The 21,637-nt window shown below is 40.9% G+C and overlaps 1 protein-coding gene across 3 annotated transcripts; it reads right to left on the reverse strand.

Annotated features, from left to right (window-relative positions):
- Positions 1-1,632: 1,632 nt before the first annotated feature.
- Positions 1,633-20,873, reverse strand: HNRNPK (heterogeneous nuclear ribonucleoprotein K). 3 transcript variants are annotated; one of them, XM_069880283.1, is made up of 16 exons: positions 20,797-20,873; positions 18,320-18,398; positions 18,136-18,215; positions 17,133-17,230; positions 15,710-15,766; positions 14,183-14,226; positions 13,209-13,281; positions 12,519-12,632; positions 11,740-11,868; positions 11,041-11,348; positions 10,624-10,678; positions 7,149-7,199; positions 4,354-4,375; positions 4,194-4,276; positions 3,610-3,779; positions 1,633-2,773 (listed from the first exon to the last, which is right to left on the reverse strand). In XM_069880283.1, the coding sequence occupies exons 3-16, from the start codon at positions 18,182-18,184 to the stop codon at positions 2,743-2,745; spliced, it is 1,284 nt and encodes a 427-aa protein (XP_069736384.1). In that variant the 5' UTR covers positions 18,185-18,215; positions 18,320-18,398; positions 20,797-20,873; the 3' UTR covers positions 1,633-2,742. The 3 variants fall into 3 exon arrangements, with proteins under 3 accessions (XP_069736384.1, XP_069736382.1, XP_069736383.1); XM_069880281.1 differs by having other exon boundaries at positions 1,633-2,834; positions 20,797-20,872; XM_069880282.1 differs by lacking the exon at positions 18,320-18,398 and having other exon boundaries at positions 1,633-2,834; positions 20,797-20,869.
- Positions 20,874-21,637: the final 764 nt, after the last annotated feature.

Below are 21,637 nucleotides of genomic sequence, written 5' to 3' on the forward strand. Positions count from 1 at the left end.
AAAATGCCGGCAAGACTCGTTTGGGAGTTTGAGAAAGAGAGCACCTTGTATCAGGCCTGGGCAGCACGCAGGAGCAATCTCCATCAATCATGTGCTGTGAGACAAAAGCTGATTACAGACTAGACCTAAGGAGGAATTTCTTCACCATGAGAGCAGTGAGGCACTGGCACACGCTGCCCAGGGAAGCTGTGGCTGCCCCATCCCTGGAGGTGTTCAAGGCCAGGTTGGATGGGGCCTTGGGCAGCCTGGTCTAGTGGGAGGTGTCCCTGCCCATGGATGATCTTTGAGGTCCCTTCCAATTCAAACTGTTCTATGACTCTATTAATATATCTCCCTTTTGCATGCATATGTATAAACTTTCCCAGAAGTCGTTAATTCTGTTGCTTGAGGGGACATCTTATCACTGCCTATGCCTGCCTGAAAGGAGGTTGTGGAGAGGTGGGTGCTGGTCTCTTCTCCCCTCAAGTGACAGAACAAGGGGCAATGGCCTCAAGCTCCACCACAGGAGGCTCAGATTGGACAACAGTAAAAATTATTTCAAAGAAAGGGTCATCAGGCACTGGCAGAGGCTGCCCAGGGAGGTGGCTGAGTCACCATCACTGGAGATGTTTAAAAGACAGGTAGACGAAGTACATAAGGACATGGTTTAGTGGCAGATAGAAATGGTTGGACTCGGAGGTCTTTTCCAACCTGGTAATGCTTTGATGCTAATTTTGATGTTGTTATGGAATTTTGCAAGTCAAAACTCTTGCTCATTCAGAGCTGGCTCCAGCTCTGCCCGACCTTGCATTTGAAATAGGGAAACGCAGCAAACAGAGGCCATTATAGAAGAGACATCTGTCCACCACAGATCACACTTCTACAAGACATCATCATCTTCAAAGAATGAATGGTGTCTGGAAAAAATGCTTGAAAGAAAACATGTTATCAGACAAACATTCTATCCAACTTTCATAAAAATAGTTACTTAGATGGAACCTAACTCTACGGAGCTTAAATTAAAAAAAAATCCCACTTTTTGCAATAGTAACTACTTCTTGTACCAAATCCTGCCCACTTAGAGCAGTGCATATGCTCAGCTTCTTGGTAAGGAAGTTCCCTGCAAGACCCACTTTGTTCAAAAGAAAAATGCAAAACCCCCTCAGTGGCAAGGCACTGCAAATAGTCCAGAGAAGCTATGGATACCCCGTGCCTGGAGGTTTTCAGGGCCAGGCTACCTGAGGGTTTAAGAAAGCTGGGTGAGTGAAAACTGTTCCTCTGTGTGGCAGTGGGGTTATGGCTAGATGATCTTCAAGGTCCCTTCCAATCCAAACTACTCCATGCTGCTGCTGCCAGGGATCTCCTCCCAGTTTAAAACCAGACCATTGCCCACAGCCCACCCATCCTTTCCGCAAAAAAAGCAAGGTGGCAGCAGTATTGTTTTCTTTAAAGGATTGATCCCACCTTAAACATTACCTCCTAGCTCTTCACCTTTCCAATTAAGTGTTAAAGAGAAGCTGCTTGCTAGGATAGGAATTACGCAGCACCATTAAGAAGGTGAAATGTTCTACAACCCAAGGGAAAAAAAGCCCCACCACTGAGTAAAAGAACCAGGCTTAGTAAGGACACATCATAACTGTATGTGCAACACACTATTTTTAAAATTGGTTTTATTCAGGAAGTGAAATTCAAACTTGTAAACTATAAATACAAATGCCAAAGAATTACATGAGAGATCCAGAGGCTTTATGTTTTTTAATTTCTCACAAAGAATGCCTATGGAATTCAACATACAAGAGGGAAAGCAAACAAGTTAAGTTTTGCATACAACGAAAAACAAGAGTTAGATAATGTCAACTCTCAAATTCCTAAGAATTTCTACCTCATAGAAATGAAAGCTCAGAGAACACTATAATTCGTTCAGTAATAGTACAGCAACTGTCATTTCTAACAGTGTTATCTGCATTGAGCAAGCTGCCTATAACCAGGTGTACTTTACCATTGTTTACTCAGTGACATCACAAAGTTTTAACATGTTTTATTTATATACTGTCACCAATATATATACGTACTGCAGAGGGCCAAACACTTGCAAAAATGCCAAGTTTTACACGTTTGCATGAGTATTTTTGCGTTTTTCCCCAAAAAGCAAAGCTGAGTCATTGTTTTCACACAGTTTCTTTAATTTGTCAGAAAAAAACCCCATAGAACTCCTCTATTTCGGAGAAGCAGAACAGCAAGCTTAACAGCAAATTTCTTGTGGGGGGGAAAAAAAAGGGTGTATCCATTTTATGTATTACCTTATGTATACCTGAAGAAAAATGACAACCAAGAATAGGTTCACTAAATTTATTTAGAATTCATAAAGTGTTTCTTACAAAAGAGCATTACATTCTGCACACTGCTCTCAAAGGATGCCAGGGACATGGGAACTACCAGTATTCTCCTGCCCTTGAAAAAAATACAGTGTACATAAGCAGGGTGTTCACAACAATTACATAGAAACATTACAATTTACCACCAACAATGAATAAAAATAATATCACTCTCTCTGCTGCTGCTTCAGATTTTCAATGTTAGTCTCATGCGCCCTTTCCCTCCCCCCACGTATTTTTAAGGAACTAAAACATTACATCTGGTGGACAGCAAAGATTCCACTACACCTCAAATGCAGAACACCTATGAAGCAGAGGAATGTTGGCTTTTTAAACAGAAGCAGATAAAAAAAAAAGGGTGCAGGACTCCTTCAGTTCTTCACTAGTCTTAGAAAAACTTTCCAGAATACTGCTTCACACTATAAAAAAGAAAAAATAATCTTGCATTAGAATCCTTCAACATCTGCATACTGCTTCACACTATAAAAGAAAAAGAAAAAAGCATGTATTAGAATGATGGATCATACATCTTTCATCAACATTCACAATTACATTCTTAGAGCACATTAAATTATAAATTCCCAATACATTTATAAGTAATAATTTGTAAAGATTAATGGCTAATAGTTATAGGTGCATTAATGTATTTTAGACATATCATATATTAGTAATCTAAAACCAAGCATTTCAGTTAAAACATTGAAATCTACTATGAGAGCCCACATGTTAATAAAGCAAAAGAAATCTGAAGCTGTTAACATTTGTCAGAAAAGAAAGTAATGTCAGCAAGGTGTGAAATGCTGCATTAACAGCACCAAATCGATTTCAACTTGTCCTGTAGAGGCATGGTCTGTGCCATATGGCAGACTGTGATTTGTTGTCAATTTAGTTATCTAAAAACAACAAAATCACTAGTCTTCCACACAGAACAAGACCAACATCCACTGAAATCTTCTAGATTTTCTACAGGCTCTATGTAATTTATTACAAGCAGTTTTTTTGCAGCAGTTTTCACCAGAGAAATAAGAGCTGCTTGGTTAAGGCGTCTTCCAGCAAGATTAGTTTTGAGGGCATCTTCATTTTAGTTAGATTGGAGAACAGAAGATAATCAAGACAGAACTACCACTGGAGATGTTAGGTTCAAATAAATACTTAAACCCTGCCTTCTAGAGACTGTATCACATAGAAGAGCAGGTTTAGAATGTACAGGTTGGATTAAAATTGATAGCAGGGACAACACTGAACTGTAACTTGCCTGTTCTGCAGTAAATACTGTGCATTTTGTATCTGGTCCTGCGTTCCTGTAATAGTTATTATCCGATCTTCTGAGCCTTCTAGTGGTTCATCAATTTTGATCGAGGCTCCTGACTCATGACGTATTTGTTTGATTCTCTGGCCTCCCTTTCCAATAATAGATCCTGCCAACTAGGAAGAAAGCAAAGCAGTCATTTTCTAACACAACTTTCTCTAAAAACGGTTACAAAAAATCACAGCAGTGCTTAAGTAGCTTCCGTAAGTTTAGTTTTAACAGTTGCAATGGAAGCTTACTTCTTTACAGCCTTGAAATAAAACTGAGAGAACCTGTTGCTTATTTGCGAAAACCAAGTTACACAGACCATTTCTATTACTGAATATTAACAATTAAGAAAGTTGTTTATTATGTCTTCAAAGTGAAGACAGAAAACACAATTAATAAACCTCTAGTGATTTAGCAACAGTTATTTTATACTCGTAGTCATTATCAAGCACCCTAAATGCTGATTTACTTATATGGTCTGAGAAAAGGCTGCGACTTTTTTAAGAGAAAACACAGGTTGAAAGCAAGTCAACTTTACTTACATCTTTGGGAATTGTTACTTGTGTTGTGATGATAGGTCCACCAAGATCTCCGTATGAACCACGCCCCCCTGCGTAAGAATAGTCTGATTTAAATGTATGCATCAAGTCCTTTAGTAAGTACATAATGAAGTACATGTAAAAGTTTTGTATAAACACTTACCATATCCAGAGCCACCCTCAAACTGTAAGAGAAAAAAGAAAAAAACATTAAGTAGTGGACAGACACATTCCATTATCATGTTTTCATCTTAAGTATCATATCATCAGGTACTGGAAGGTCGCTATAAGATCTCAAAGGCTTTTTTCCAGTGCCTGAAGAGGGCCTACAAGAAAGCTGGGAAGGGACTGTTTACAAAGGCTTATACTGGTAGGACTAGGGGCAATGTGTATAAACTGGAGAGGGACAGATTTAGACTAGACATACAGAGTAATTTCTTCATGCTGAGGTTGGTGAGGCGCTGGCACAGGTTGCCCAGAGAAGCTGTGGCTGCCCCATCCCTGGGGGTGTTCACAAGGCCAGGTTGGATGGGGCCTTGGTGATCTAGTGGGACATGTCCCCGCCCATGGCCTGGGGGTTGGAATTGGATGACCTTTAAGGTCCCTTACAATCCAAACCATTCTATGATTCTATGATCATTAAGCTTGAGATTATTTTATGCAAAAATCTCAACCCTAACCTTACTATAACAGTGTTGTGCCATCAAAAGCACGCTGAGGTGAAGGGGGCAGACCAGAAACAAAAGGGGTGGCTTGGGGAAATCTCACTAACCTCTTAATCTGCCCTCTCAATGCCTCTAGGACTAAGTAAGGCATAAAATGGTTTAAAAGATGCAGCTGTACCAGTTTACCAAGCAATCTCACTGGTTCAGCTGCTGGTAGACAGTTCTTGATGCTGACCTACTCTTAACCCTTGGACTAAACTAGCACTCAAACTGAAAGATCAGAGTACAGCCTTATATGGATCAAGAGAGACTCAAGCCTCCAGTAACTGTCAATCCTCTCACTTCATTTACATCTTCAAGGAAAAAAAACCCACAGTCCTACAACTTGTCTCTCAATCCACACTATGCTAGAAACCTTTTGTATCATGTACCATGTAAGAATCTATGGCCTTTTCTTGGTTTTAGCATTTCTTGACCAGATTCATCTAAAACCTTTTAAGGGCGTGAAATCCCCTTGTTATACCTTCCTACAGAAGCAGAGAATATGTACCAGTTCTCCAGAATTCAACCTCTGGGAGACAGCTGGGATGACCTCTATAAGAACTGGCAAGCTGCTTTTGTGGCAGACAAAGCCAGTCAGTTCTAGCCAACACCAAATTGGAGCCACTGCTGCCTAAAGCCAAGCCCGTTACCAAAGCTGGTGTCACCTCTGTGGTAACATTTAAGAAAGGGTAAAAAACCCTCCAGTCTGCAGCAGAGCTGTGAGAGAAAAGTGGGGAGCGGGGAGCAGGAAGATAGAGAAACAACCTTGCAGAAGGTTGAACTACAGGAAGAAGGAGGGGGGAAGAGTGCTCCAGGCAGTGTATGTAGAGAACCACACTGGAACAGATAGCCACACTGCAGCTCATGGACAATCCTGTGCTGGGAGCAGCTGGACATGCTCCAGGAGAAAGCAGAGAGCCCACAGGTGCAGCTGCCTGGCAGGACCTCTGGGGGACTCACACTGGGGGAGTCTGTTCCTGAAGCACTGTAACTCATGAAGAGAATGCATGCTGGAGTAGTTCTTGAAGAACTGCAGTCCATCGCAAACACCTACATTTAAGCAGCTTGAATTACTGTATCCCGTAGGAGGGACCCCTCACTGGAGTAAGGGAGCAGTGAGGGGGAAAGAGCAGAGGCCCCATCCACCCAGCAACCCTCATGGCAGTAAGAGAGGAGTCAAGAATGAAAGAGTGAATTTGAGCCTGATGAAGAAGCGAAGAGTAAGGGAAAGGTGTTTTTCATTTTCCTCTTTGCTTCTCACCATGTTTCTCTATTTTTAAGTGACAATAAATTAATCTTGCCTAAGTTGATTCTGCTTTGCCCATGCCGCTAATTAGACAGTGGTCTTCCAGTCTGTTACCTTCAGCCACAAGCTTTTCCACCTTACTTTTTCCCCCTAATGCTGCCAAGGAGGGGGAGTGAGAGAGCAGCTAAGTGCGCACCTGGCCACTAGCCAAGATCAACTAACCAAGGATTACTTGTTTGAAGAAGTTGTAATAAAACTTCTCTCTAAATACTATTTACATACATGTCTCCATTTTAGAAGATAAAATGTGTTCCTGTTGCTATCTGACACAGGATTCCTTTTTGGGCTAATTCGCTTTAATGAATAATCCTTTCCTTGATCATTTTTGCCTCTCCAGACTATAAGACAGCAAATTAACTTGGCAACAGATGAGTAATTAAATTCACTGTGCTTATGTAAGCTAAGAACTGATGTTTAGTATTTGGTAGCATTTTGCCAATTTTCAGACAGCACAAAGACCTGCAGCTTCCCTTCCCAAAACCTATCAAATCAAATAGTGTATCTTCAAATTCATTGGTAAGTAAAGCATAATTATTTATCCAAAAATCTAAGTCACAAGCTGGTTTTAATATTTGCTGTTTGAAATATGAGAAAACATATAGTTATTAAGTTAATGCAAAATAAATACCCTAATTACATGCATCTACAGTGTATCAATTACTGAGAAAGTTACTATTTACAAGATGAAAACTTGGTGTAGAAAAGGTACAGAAAAGCTTCTCTTTTGGCTGTGCTGCTGCCTGCTTCCACATTTCTACTAACATTACGTACTTCCACAGAACATACTGTTAGGGCAACTGCCAATAAATTCTGAGTTCAGAAGGACAGCTTCACAATTTTCAATAGGCACAAGCTGCTACTGACTACACTCAATGGGAAACTCCTGTTATCACTTAGCCTGCTCAATAAAGTTGTTTTTGAAAAAAAAATACTGAACACACTTACCAGCTCCGGTGGCTGCATGTCATCACAGGCATCCACATGACACTGCATCATCTTCCAAATACAAGATAATAGGAAGAAAAATGGAAATAGATCTAAATTAAATCCATGCAGATTTATAGGTAACTTGGCAAGTAAATATAACACACAGTGGTACAGAGAAACATTTCTATTATAAAGAGTTAAATGTACATGAATTGGACATTTTCAAGACTTGCTCCCTTTTAATTTCACTTTGAGGGAACTGTAAGTGGTCACATTCTACATTTTCTCCTCTTTCTGTGGTGTAAATAGATTTTCCTCTAACAAAGAATCGAGACAGCTAGTGGCAGAGCAAAGCTTGAACAAGTATTTTTTTCTTCTCCAACACCTTCAAGTGCTATTATACATAAAAATCTTTTATTTCTGCAATGTGTTAGAGAATGAAGGCTTAATATGATTAAACAACTAACTTGATTATTTCTATGCCAACAGCAGGTGAAACAATGACTGCTTTTACAGTTCTACCAATTCATTTCCATGTGTTGTATAGCATTTCTTCCTTTCAGAATTGTACAGTTTCAGCAACTGATGTTTATTTGTGCACGCTAAAACCAGCTTCTCAAACAGGATATATCCTAACAAACATTCTATTCTACACTCTTCTGTGCTAGTGACTACTGGTACCAGAACTAAAACCAGATTACAAACTGTCTGGATAAGGCAAACTGCTTAGTCATAATAGGAACTTTTTAACTGTTACATCTAATGAAAGAAAATGCATGCAATTCTGCCTAATGTCAAATCTGTCACTTTCTTTCAGCATCTGTGTGCATAAATAAAAGAGCTGTCATACCTTCTTCCTTTCATAATTTTTCTACTTGCTTGTTATGTCAAATCTGTTAGCATGAAGAAAGCTTAGTATTCTTTTTAAGGGTATGTTCCTTTATTCAAGGAACATATGTGTATATGTCAAGACAACGTATGTACACGTAGGTTAAAAAACAAAGAACAAGAACTAGGAAGGACGCAAAAGAGCAAAAGCACCTTAGAAATCTGAAGACATTCATAGTTACAAAGAGACAATCCACTTAACAGGAGCCATTCTGATTTCACTATTAACTCAGATTTTAGAATTTTAAGTACTCTTAAAATTGTAGTACCTGATTTGTAGTTAAAGAGATGGGGGTTTAAAATGGCTTTATATGCTTGTCCACTTTGTCTTCCATACTTCCCACCGGGTTCTATGTGCATTTATATATTTGAAATCCCCCTAATGAGGATGTTCCATAAATAAATCACGGAAAAACATTAGGGTAACTGCCAGAATAGCCCTTAAGGTCCACAGAGATGTGATGTGGAGTTACACACTGAAACTTATAGCTCCGTTAGCAGAGAAATAACAGAAGTCTGTCCTTCATGACAAAGCTTTGAAACAAAGATCATAAACCAAGTGACCCCTTTCAACAGCAGTGAATAATTAAAACTACAACTGTAAGCCAGATTAACAGACAAGTATCCTCTTATGTGAGTGTCTCTACATGGGCAAGGGGAATTCACGTATCTTAAAAATCAAAATGTTTTTCTTCATCTCAGTATTTACAAGGCTGTCAATGCTGTCCTATCCCTGTCATATTCAGTAATCAGTTTTGAAGATCTAACTACTGAGTCGTTTGGCCTTTAGCGTAAGAAAATTCTGTTCGGTCAACATTGCCATGATTCTGGAGATGTTCATCTGAGAAAAACATCTATTCTTACTTATTTAATCTGTGTAAATAAGCACTCCTGCTGCGCGACAGCAGCCCTTCCTATGCACTACTCAGTTCACAAAACACAATGGTTTGGTTTACTTTAGTTTGTATGTTTCATATAGAAACCACTGTCTAGCAAAACAAAAGGTACCATAGGAAAAGCTTACATTTCTGGCGTGACATTTCCAGCCTCACAATCCATGTGAAGCCTTTCTACCCTCTTACACAACTCAGGTTACTAGGATCATGGTTAACTAAACCTAGAAATTAACTACAGTCTTGCTTAGAAAATAGTCTTCACTAAGCAGGCTGATATTTGATCATAAAGGAGCCAAAGCCATGAGCTGCTCTGCCGTGAAGAACGAATAAAATTGCTTTGTGGAATGAAAAAACAGAACAGAGATGACTCCACTTCTACAAACCTGTGTCAAGAAAGCTAAGGTCACCCTCATAAAAACTCAGGCTAAAGAGAAGTCAAAACTGATTTTCTATTCTGACTGGAATGTAAGAAAAATAAACACACTACTGCCCAAGAGACAAGCTAAGTAAGACTGTGTTCAACCAGATAACTAGGAAGGGCAGGCTGCTCAGTTTACATGCTCTAGAGCTGGCTTTATAAAGCTGAAAAATACAGAAACACAAAAACTTAGCTTCGAAAACACCCATATGCAAATAAGGAATCTTGGAGATGTATTTCTCCATTCTTCCATTTTCTTACTAGGTAGAGTAGCATGGCTAACACTTTTCTTTGCAACTGTGTGCAAATTTTCCCTTCAATACTTCTACTAAGCAAGGGACATTCTTCCAATTATGTACTTCCTCTAGCCTACTCCCAAAAAGCAACACCTAAAAGCCCTTTTAGGTAGCCCATTACATAACTCTTCCTCACTCCTTTCTCCTCTACTAATTTAAAACAAACGGCAAAAATTTTGCCTCGCCTATTGTCACAAAGAAGGTGCCACACTAAGTCAGAGGAGAAAAGAAGATTTTTTCACTATAGAGATCTACCTCCTGGACACATACGACTGGTCTTCCCAGGAAAGGGGAATCTAGTACAATAGCAGATGAATGCCAAGAAGCAGCACTTAACAATACAACATAGAAGACCAAAGGCTTTTTTTTTAAGCTTCCACATACTGTGAGGTTTTTTTTCTTAAAAAGTATTAGTATTAATATGGTTCAATGTGCCTAATTTAATGGGAGATTTCATGTCCCCAGCTCCAAAATATTTGGAATTAAAATACATTTTTCACAGAGAAACCAGCAAATATTAATAGTTGATCAGAAGACCCATATTCAAGATCAACTAGAGCTCTTCATTGATACTATTCAATCATCTGTATTAATCGAACTATATTCATGCTTTCTAACATTACTGTTAAGAATATTTGTAAAATTAAGAGATCATTGTTCTGATGTGATTTCTTTATATGAAAAGCCTACCAATATCCATTTCTTTCATCCTGATTAAAAAAATCTAAAAGATGGTCAGTGCAAGAAAACCTGCAGGGTAGCGCACAAACTTTCTGTATCATTTTTGGTGGCAATGAGGAAAGGAAGAACGATAGACCATGACTCAGATACCACTTAAATCCCAAATATTGCCCACAGGAGGGAACATTTGTATGGACAGAACATTTTGGTTCTATCATCAGAACCATGCACGTGTTCAGTAATATTATCTTCAGACAGTCACAGCATGCTAACTGTGCTTACGAAATAGAACAAGCCAAACTTTGAACTCGTACCATGCCATCGTAACGGTCTCCCGGTCTGCCCCTTCGGTCATAGGACATAAGATCCCTAAAACAAAAAAAAAGAAGCAAAACATCAATTACATTATAAATTACATTATAAACTAGTTTATTTACTCTCATTTAAGCTTTCATAATCATGGTTCACACACAATCTTATTCTGAACTACTCTAGCCAAGTACTGCATACCATAAATGTTTCAGAACTACTGACTACAGGCCTAATAAGATTTCCACAGTGCAACAAATAACTAAACTCCAGTACTTTTTGAAACACGCTGGCCTAATGCACACTTAATCCTGCATAATCACTACTAACCTGGAAGTGTGGAAAAAATATGACAAAGGTGAACATGACTCAGATTGTACATAATCTGATTTTTTTAATAATACATTTCTAGAACAACTTACCCGCCACGAGGAGGTGGTGGGGGAGGAAGAGGAAGATTACGAGCTCTGCTGCCACCTCTACCACCACGACCTGGTGGAGGTGGTGGTGGTCCTCTGCGAGGACTCATATCATCATAATCTCTTCTCGATGGAGGCATAGGTCGTCCACCACGGCCAGGGGGCATTCGATCAAAACCTCCTCTTCCACGCATTGGAAAGCCTACTGGACGTCCTCTTCTATCATCAAACATCATTGTGAAGCCACCATAGTCATAAGTTTCATCATAGAAATTGGGATCATAAGGCTGGGCCCGTCCTTTAATTGGAGACTGAAACAGACAAATAATGCCCCCAGCATTACAATCTGCATATTTAACTGAATTAATATAAGGGAAAGGGTGATGTATCTCCTATGAACCTAACTATGATAAACTGCTGATACCTATCAGCAGCAAATAAATTTCGTATCACTTCCTCTGCAATTTTTGCATCTTAGTGATATGCAAAGCATCAAACATGGCCCATTAATACTAAAAATTGTTTTCCACCCCCATAAAGTGTATCCCAGTTCAGGAAAATGGAAATGGTTTCAAAAGGTGCTAAAAGTCAATCACTTCGTTATTAGGAAAGGAAGAGGTAGAAACTGAAAGATTCCATTACTCATCCAAAGATCCCTAACATTCATGAATGCCAATGAAGAATAAATTTAATAAATATTACCTCAGAGATAAGATCCAAGATAATCTTGATACATTCAACAACTCTATCAGGTTTTCCACCAATAAGTACCACTCTGTCAGTGGAATGAGGACAACACTCTTGGAAAAGCTTAATGGTGGTCTGAGTGTTCTGTTGAAGAAGAAAAAAACCCAAAACAAACAAACAAAAAAATCATGTATTGTCTAATATAGGCATTTTAAACAACTTTATAAACTGATTAAAACATTTTTAAAGAAACAATCCGAAAGACCATTAAGAGTCTCAGCCACGCCCGCTTCCGAGTTCTCAATAAATTTACTTTTATGATTACATATATCTGTATTTTATTAAGATCTGTGCCAACAGTTTTATATGAAATGGAATAAAACTATATTTCTCCTCTTTTAACTACGGCTGATCTGCGCTATCACTTAATTAAATACTAATAAGAGGACCACATATCCATTGCAAGCTGACAGACTGTATTAACCTTCACATGTCAAGAAAACATGCTTTGGATCTAACACAGCAATGCAGCCAGCACCCTGTCTAGTCACGTTGCCTTCCTCAATCCACACAAACATTTATCAGCTTATATGCAAACTGACCTGAAATTGCCTCTGACACAGTGCCAAGAAAGGACAGAAAGCATTTCAGAACTTTGAAGTCACATATGCAGTATGTTTTGAAGGAATTGCTGCAGAGCATATACTTACACTTGTCCTGTACAACACAAAACATCCAAGCTCTTTAATGAACAAAAAAAACCCCCAAATCTTCAAGGAACATGAGACAAGTACCTCTCTGAGTTCTTTAATTTTGGCACCCTTGACACCAATAATTCCTCCTGCCAAACTTTGGTGAATGAGAAGTCTTAACTCGCAGTCGAAGTCACTGCCTTTGTAGTGTTGGTACTGGAAATCACATGCATACAATGAGAATAGTAAAGTTAGTCTCATAAAAAATGAAAATGTATGGGGCTTTAAGAAGTTATTTTTTTTCCAAATACAAGAATATGGCTCAATTTACTGCTGAACTGTAATCCTGTATTTCCTTTGATAGGATCACAATGACATAAGCATCTCTAACCTAAACATGAACTGATGTCAAGTTAGTTTTTCTCATTTATTACATTGTATCACACAAGTTTGCAGAAAGATTTAAGAAGATACCCAAGAGTGCAACACTCTTATTTAAAAAGCCAATGCAGGATACAACTACGTCAAACTGAGGACTAAGCGACCCAGCAGGCAAATATTTTGAGAAGGGGGATGTGCCTCAGCACATTAATTTAATAAACAGCGACATGCTCCGTCATATATCAAACCAATGCCAACATGTAATTTGAGAGCCAAAACCCTTCTGTAAAAAGCTTCTCGGTTTTATTACTTATTTTACTGTACTTAAAGAGCACCAAATCATCTAGGACCATCTTGTTTCAAAAGCTGATCTTTCTAGCTCAAAACAGGAAAACATGTTAAGAGACATACCTCTTCTAAAGTAGGGATAATCTTCTTCAAGATTTCTCCAATTGTCTCTATATCTGCACTTATACTCAAGATGCTGTTGGAGGCCACAGTATCAGACAATATGGAGAACGTGGAAAAGAAGAAGTATTTTTTTTTTATTGTCATATACAAAGTTCTAGCAAGATTTACTACAGAGAAGAGCTTACGATAAACATTCCCCATTTAAAGTAAACCTGTTTGCTCAATTTATAACACATGCATCTTTGCTTATGCCCAATACATGTATGATAAATTTAAGATTAGGTAGGTCTTGCAGAGAGAGAGAAAGAAAAGACAAAATGGGCTTTTGGAAGGGCTCAGATTAAGTGGGCAAGAAATTGACGCAGAACTGAAAGCTGAAGTGAATATTCATGTTCCCCGCCACCACTAATTTAGGATACCCTCGCTATTACATTGGTAAAACTGGCACACCTTCTCATCAAAAAACTGGGGATATGCAAGTGGTGAGCATTGTATCTGGAGTAAGGCTATGAGACCAATTAGAAATTAGATTACTAATGGGCTCTCCGAGAAAACAAATATAAATGCAAGACAAAAAAAAAGACAAAACAAATGAGAAGTGAAGGAAAACGAACCAGAGTTAGCGCTTCATCAGAAATAATTATGAACAAGCAATGTTGAGGGGAGCAAGGCGGGCCACAAAGACAGAGCGAGAGACTGTTTTGGAACAATTTGATTTACAATGCAGCGAATATGCAACACTTGAAGCTGTGCTCCTTCCATTGAAATAAAATTAGTGGATTGTTTCAGTGGGCAACTCACGTAAAAGTTCAGTGACAAAAGGACTTAATGGGGAAAATAAGACAGAAAACTTGGAGAAAAAAAAAAACAATACACCGTCTATAAGGGGACTATTTAATTATATCAAAGGCAGGTAATAAAATACATTTCTCTCTTTCTAATCAGGCAGTGAGGCATAAACTGTTGGGACATACCGCTCGGGGCCACTGCTGTCTGGGACTGAAACACTGGCATTGTACTGCATTGGTCATTGGCGTTCGTGGATGTTGGCATTGGGCATGGGTATTCAATCGGAAGTTGTCAAGTATGGTACCCGTTTGGCAACGAGCACATTTTTGGGCATAGCCAACCAGGGTTTTCACATGGGCGTTCAGGGGCGGATGGGCCAACGTCATGGTGGGCAACGCAGGGGCAAGTCGATCCAGTACATGGGCAACGGAGATATATGGCCAAAAAAACAAGGAGAGGGAAAAGGGGGAAAAGCAATAAATTTTAATTTAATACAAACTATACTCATCACTCTCAATTAACGAAACAAGCCTAAGTTGTTCTGAAGACTAACACAACCACGGATTGCTATACCGACTGTGGCTTAACAGTATGGACCTTAAAAATGAGTCACTTGATCTGACTAAACTAGCGTTTTACTTTTAATATACGATGTTTCAGTAGCAGGCTGGCTCATGAGGGTAGACACAAAACCTGTCAAGATTGATATGACTAGAACCTTGGGAAAATTGGGAAAGTTAGTTTTCCAGACCCATCTACAGGATCCGGACTTAGGTGATGTATTGATTTACTTGAAAAAAAAAACCCGAAAACGAAAAAAAACCAGGAAACACAAAAGAAAACTACCCTAAAATAAAACCCAATTAGCTGCTGAAGTAAGTGAGCATGTATATGATTCTTGACCATTTCAACTTAAACCTCAATTGTAGCTGCAGTAGTTTATGAACTTAGTTGGAACTGGTTTGTAATGATATGTCGCCAAATCTTGTGTTGAACAGAGTCTTCATCAGAAACTAACTGCTGGAATTGTAGCTGATGTTAAGTACAGGAGTGTAAACAAATGGAATTTAAGAAGCGTTGCCAAGTTTTATAAATACACAACATAAATGCTGAGCATGTGTCTAATCACAAGAGTCAACCCACTGTAAAATATGAATAGGCAAGTAAGTCATGACTGTATAAGTCTTTAAATAACAGAACACACTGTTCCTTTACCATTCTATAGCCCTTAACATCTATGCTTCTGTGCTTCAAGAACAGATGGACCATTTTGTTTGTTTGCTTTTTTTAAAGGAAGTTAAAAGAATTCCTCTGTCACTGGATTAAGCCAGCCACCTGCAATGATTTCAGTAGTACTATAATTGATTCACACATACATATGGGAAATGGTTCAATTAAGGGTTTTAAGCTTTGTCAATATTTCTAATTAGGATGTTAGCTCATTTGAAGTGTGTAATTTAGTGGAATCCTATTCAAAACTGAAGAGATTTAATATAAACCTCTCCTCCCATGAGTCAGGTTGGGTTTTAATTACAACAGAAAGCGAAGAACTAAGTTATCTGATCTAACAACCATTATAAATGGCTTGTAACTAGGCTATTGATGTCTAAGAGTTGAATTGCTCCCATTTCTAGAAATGCACACCATCAAGCTTATGATGTAGTGCTCTGAAAGAATTGGTGTTAAATTAGTTCAAACTCTTATATACTCACGTCTGTACGAAGTGCCTTAATATTTTTGCCACCTTTTCCAATCACTGCTCCAGCATTCTGGAAAATAGTTTTCAGAAATTATGCTATGCCAAAACAGCACACTGTTTTTGAACTCAAGCCTAAGAATAGCACATCTATTTTCACATTATTCTGTTAGCCTGGAGGCAAGCAAGTACTGCTTTTGAAAGGTTCAAATCAAATTTAAACAAACTGATATATTCTGGAAAAAAATGACCAACAGCTCTTCCCACTGAACTTAGGCAAGACAAGGATATTCTGTCTTCCTACTCGTATTTCAATTCCAAAAGGAAGTTCCTAGGCAATTCTGCCCATGTTAAAGCAGTCCTACGAACTATAGGTGTCAGGAAAAATATGCTGTATGAATGTAAAGTTAGTCGATGACTTCCCTAATCTATTTGAGCAAAATTTTTTTTCTTAACATTCGTTAAAGAATACATTTGCAAATGTTACTTTTGCACTCCAAACATTTATTGATGATTTCAGGTGCTAATTTTGGTTTGTGACTCTGTAACTTAGCTGAATTTTCTGAGCAGTATATTCTGAGAAAGGTTAAAGCCTGTGTTAACAGTCACTAACTTCAAGTTTCTAACATCAACTGGAATAAACTGTCAAGACAGTCAAGAGAAGTACATCTTTACCAGGTTATTTTTAGGATTACATGTAAAAGTACTGCATTTATTACACAGATCATTTATTATTCTAACAGCATGCAAAACATTTAATGATACCCTGTGTAACTTAACTATTGGTCAGATATGTCATGCAGAGTTGAAGTAACATTTCCCCATGCCAGCACAGAAGATATTTCAAAAAGTACAAATCATATGTAACAGCTGGAAACATCAAAGGAAATTCATACACAGCAACTTTACTGTAATGATTTACACTTGTCAACAAAACCACTGCAATCCCTGAAGCATTACTATCCCTGAAGCATTACTATCACACTTTTTCCTGTTAATATATTTGAAGAGGTTTAGTAATCTGTTTGGGAGTTACTAAAATCCTAAGGAAGTTCTCACCTTACCTCTCATAATTTACAATTACTAGCTGACCATTCTCTAAAGTGCTTCCTTTCCAAAGGCCAATATACTTGAAATAACAACCTTCCACTCAAATGTAAGAATACCTTGTAATTTGTATGGCTTAATTGTTTCCGCAAGTACATAGTTTAAAATAATTTTGTTGATCCTTAAGGACTTACCCTTTGAAAGAACCACTGAAGAGAATTCCACCACAAAACAGTATTACTGCCATTCACGCACACTTATAATTATTCCTAGTAAGTATGTCTTAGTAAGTAAAGCATGTATTTTTTCTAAACATATATCCCAACATACACTTCATCACCACTGTCTTGAGCAACACTATAGGCAAAACCAGTAAAAGTGAAAAAGCATACTTTGCTCTGAAGCAGGATGCGCAATTCAACCATCTCATCTGTGTTCCGAGATCTTTTGAAGGCCTGCTCTTCCTCCATATCTTCTGCAGGACGTTTGCCTGTAGAGAGGTCCATAGGGGGAACACACAAACATTTATTTAACTTTCTAAGTTGCAATAAAATGGAACACATGCCAAATTTATGCTCTGTATTCTTAACACATTCTTTCCTATTAGCCCAATGCTAACTTCTAATGCCTACTCTGAGCATTCATAGCACAGAAAGAGGTCTTTACTTTATCAGCTTACGTACTGACTTACTACAGAAAAGCCGCTAAAATCTATGAACTATGGTTTAAATGCGAATGTTGTGCATGCGAAATGAGAAATTCATTATACACTGTTTAAAGTGATGCACCATCACCCATTTAGTATTTATTTATATATAATTTACAATTGGGAAAACCTTTCAAGGTAAAAAGCTCAACCACAGTGTGTCCAACACTGAACTACTGGTGGAACAATAGTAAAGTAGCACTTCAAACACTATTTGGAAAAAACTGGCAAAAATCAACAACATTCATGTCCTAACTTCCGCAATAATTATGCCCAATAAGCTTCTGATGAAGCTCTTTGGAAGTATTTCACAAATTTATAATCCTGTGTAAAAAGACTACAACAAACAAAATGTAGTTAATGCATACACCTGATAGCATTCTTACATACTCACATTCTCCACACAAGTACTGAATATTTAACTATGAAATACTTTCAAATCTTTAGTTGTAACTTTCAGCTATTCATTCGATGTCTAAAACATACCCATAGAAAGATTATGCATCTGTGCTTCAAAAGCACACGTAGAGACACAGTCTAAATAACAAGTCTTCTAAAGACTTAATGCAGAATGCAAAACTAGTGCTGATATAAACATCTGAGACAGTTACAGCATTACTAAATGTTTAGAAACATTAAAATTTAGAAGAGAATCTTTCTAAAAAGAAATAGTCCTTTAAAAAATTTACCATTTGTCTCTGTGTTGGTAAAGGTCTCTTCCTGTTGTTCAGTCTCCATTGATTTTTTTCCTCAGGTAGGCAAGCAAAGCCTGTCAGAGAATAAAAAAGCTGGTACATCTACATTGTAAAAAGGCAAACTGTACATAATGCTTAAGAGAAAAAGCAAAAAGGAATGCCTGCTTCTAGAACTTACCGCTATTATATACCCTTGTAGAGACAAACTCAAGTATTCTGGGCGGGATCAAAATCCAACAGCCTATTGCTTCAAGACCCTATGAAAACAGCATATATCAGTCGTGACTCTGCTCACTTATAACTCTGATTCTCATTTCAGCCACTAAAGCAAAGGTTTAATACGAGTTTTTGCTGCAAAGCTGTTCTTTATAAAAGAGAGCATACCCATGCCAAACACACCACTAAGAGGAGATAAGAGACAAGTCTGTACACTTGTAGATAACAATCTACTGCCTAAATTATAGGTTTTGGGCATATGCTAGATTTAATAAATTTAGAAAAATTATTTCCAGGCATTTAAAGTGAACATGCATCCTGCTCCTATTTTCAACACGTTACATCACAACCTGGGGTGTATTTACTCTTTGAAGAGTACTATGTAACAATCTGCTCCTACTGTATAGTTCTTAATAATCTAAATTAAAAAAAAAGCCCTATTACGGTTAAACAAAAACCAAATTACTTCCAGCCATACCGCGGGAAATAATTTTTTAAAAAATACCAGTCTCTGTAGTTACATATAATCCTCTGTGCACACACACAACCAAGAACCTCTAAAGCAGCTTGACTTCACTACGACTTTCTGAAGTAGTTATCTCTTCAAAAAATTACACGATTGTATATGTTTTTTTTGTATTCTGCTGATTTCCACTGCCCTGACAAATGGTAGGCACTCATTCTGGTAATCATGAAGAAGAAAAAAAACAGATTAAGTCCATCTAACTTTTTAAATACATTCTCAGTCAGCCGTTCATTTGCAATTGTTGCCTTGCTTCTCCAGGCTAACAGCAGGCACTAGCTTAAAGCCAGCTGCTGGGCAACTGCGTGCCCCACACACGCTGGTCTTTCCAGTCGTTTAACCTCAGGTAACGGACACACGGGCTTAACGATAGCAAAATCTCAGACAGACATTGCCCAAATGCTGTTATGCAGAGGAGAGGGGGGAAGGGCCGGTCACATTTTTAAGCAGTCTGAAGAGCCCTCGGGGCTTTGTTATTCCCTTTCCCGTCTGGAATCCTCAACGTACAAAGGATATGAAGCTGTTGGAATGGGTCCAGACGAGGGCTAGAAAGATGATCAGAGGGCTGGATCATCTCCCATACAGGCTGAGAGTTAGGGCTGTTCACCCTGTAGAAGAGAAGGCTCCAAGAAGACCTTATATAGTGACCTTCCAGTACCTGAAGGGGCTACAATAAAGCTAGGGAGGGACTGTTCACAAAGGCTTGTAGCGATAGGACTAGCGGTAATGGGTATAAGCTGCAGAAGGGCAAATTTAGACCAGACATAAGGAGAAAATTCCTCACAATGAAGGTGGTGAGGCGCTGGCACAGGCTGCCCAGGGAAGCTGTGGCTGCCCCATCCCTGGAGGTGTTCAAGGCCAGGTTGGATGGGGCCTTGGGCAGCCTAATCTAGTGGAAGGTGTCCCTGCCCATGGCAGGGGGCTTGGAACTGAATGACCTTTAAAGTCCCTTCCAACATAAACTATTCCATGATTCTATAATTTCCCACCATTCCCTGCACGTTAGGGCTGTGTAGAGTGATCTGTAACACATCCTTCTGAGCTCGACCTTCCCTAGTCGCATGACTCTCTCCAGCCGCGCGTATCTAAGCCGCCTGCTTTCAGTGACCGCACTCCGCTAGGCAAGCCGAGGTCGCCGGACTGACTCAATGCCACGTTTTTATAGATATTGACAGCATAAAGGCGAGAAGAGCACCAGCTACCACGGAGAGAAAGACCCGGGAAGACCGTGGCTGCTCAGCCGCCCCCCCCCCAATCCCCCGCCGCGGAAATGGCGGCCGCTGCAATGGCGCCGCCACAACGAGGCGGAGCCGCCGGCGGAACAAGCCGCCCCCACCACGCGGCCGCAGCGGGATGTGCCCCGCTCGGCCCGGGGGAAGACACAAAGGAACCGGCCTGAGCCCCGAGCGGAGCAGGGCAGCCTTCCAGCGCCCTCCGCAATCCCCGAGCATCGCGCTTTGGGGAAGGTGGGGGGGAGGCCGGCCGCGCTCCTTGCTTCCCCCTCCCGGGGCCCGCACCGCGGCCGCCCGCGCCATCCCCACGGGAGCGAGATTCCCGAGCCGCCCCCTCCCCCCCACGCCACGGCGCCGGGAGCGAGAGCGCGCTGAGGAGGCCGTTTCGCGGGGCGGCCCCCCCGGTACCTGCGGGCCCCTCCGTGCGCGGAAAAAGAAGAGGCGGCGACCCCCGCCGCCCACGCGCACATCCCCCAGCACCGCGCCGCGATTGGCCCCCGCCGCGCGGCCGCCCCCGCGCCATTGGGCGAGGTCGCCGCCCGTCAGCGCGCGCCGCGAGGCCTCCCCCTCCCCCACCGGCCCCCGCCCCGCCCTCCGCGAGAGCCGGGGCTCGGCAGGCCCGGCCGCCGGCGGGAGGGCGGCGATACCCCCTCCGCCCCGTTTCGTCTTTGTTGGTTTTTTTACCTGCCCCGCGGGAGCCGCGACGGAAGCGGTGCAGCGCGCGGGAGGCGGCGGAAGGAGAGCGAGGAGCGCGACCTCGGTCGCTAGCAGAGAAAATGGCGTCTGCAAAAACCCCGCCTTGTGTGTTTGGGGGACGGGGCGGGGAGGGGCGGGGGGGGGGAAACGGCGCGACGCGCGGCTCTCGCGATATTTCAAAGCGCGCGCGCGGGTCTCCGGGCTGCGCGCGCTCCCCCTCCCCCCTCCCCCCCTCCCCCCAACCCGAGGCCGCGGCGCCCCGGTAAGTGCGGGGAGGGGGGAAAGGACTGGGGGGAGCTTCGCACCGAGCCGAGCCTGCCGCCTCTCACCTCGGCCCCTCACCCTTCCCCAGCGGCCCGCCGAGCTCCGGCCCCCGCGAGAGGCAGGCAGGACAGCGCCTCTCTTTGGTGGGGGAAGCGCGCGGTGCCTTCTGTTCGGGGACAGCTGGGAGGCGGGGTGGGTTTTCTCCGCTGCAGACTGTACTGGCAAACACGCCTTCCCCCGACTCCTCCACCCCAAACCTGGTGTTTCTTAGCTATTACAGTAAATTATTTTTTTTTTTCCTCGGTGCGCTGTAGGGACGTTGAGCTCTCCGGACAACCCTTTAAACGGGATCCAGACACCCTCAGGCAGCTTAGTAGCTCTTCCATATTTGTATCAACGATCTGGAGAAGTTGAATGCACCGTTAGCAAGTTGCTAATGCTGATGGTACCAAACTGAGAGGTGCTGCTGACTCTCAAGATGCCACACAGAGGCATTCAGATAGATTGGAGCGTTTGGCAATCATCAGCGGCATGTAATTGAGTAAATGACGGTTTCTGCACATGG

The sequence above is a fragment of the Phaenicophaeus curvirostris genome, chromosome Z (assembly GCF_032191515.1).
Source record: "Phaenicophaeus curvirostris isolate KB17595 chromosome Z, BPBGC_Pcur_1.0, whole genome shotgun sequence".
NCBI classification, from domain to species: domain Eukaryota; kingdom Metazoa; phylum Chordata; class Aves; order Cuculiformes; family Cuculidae; genus Phaenicophaeus; species Phaenicophaeus curvirostris.

Coding starts and splice junctions, on each gene's coding strand:
- HNRNPK (XM_069880281.1), bottom strand. CDS start 18,184: ATGGAGACTGAACAACAGGAAGAGACCTTTACCAACACAGAGACAAAT. Junction 15,767..17,132: donor GCATCCTGCTTCAGAGCAAA/GTATGCTTTTTC, acceptor ACTATTTTCCAG/AATGCTGGAGCAGTGATTGG. Junction 4,376..7,148: donor ACATGCAGCCACCGGAGCTG/GTAAGTGTGTTC, acceptor TTTCTCTTACAG/TTTGAGGGTGGCTCTGGATA.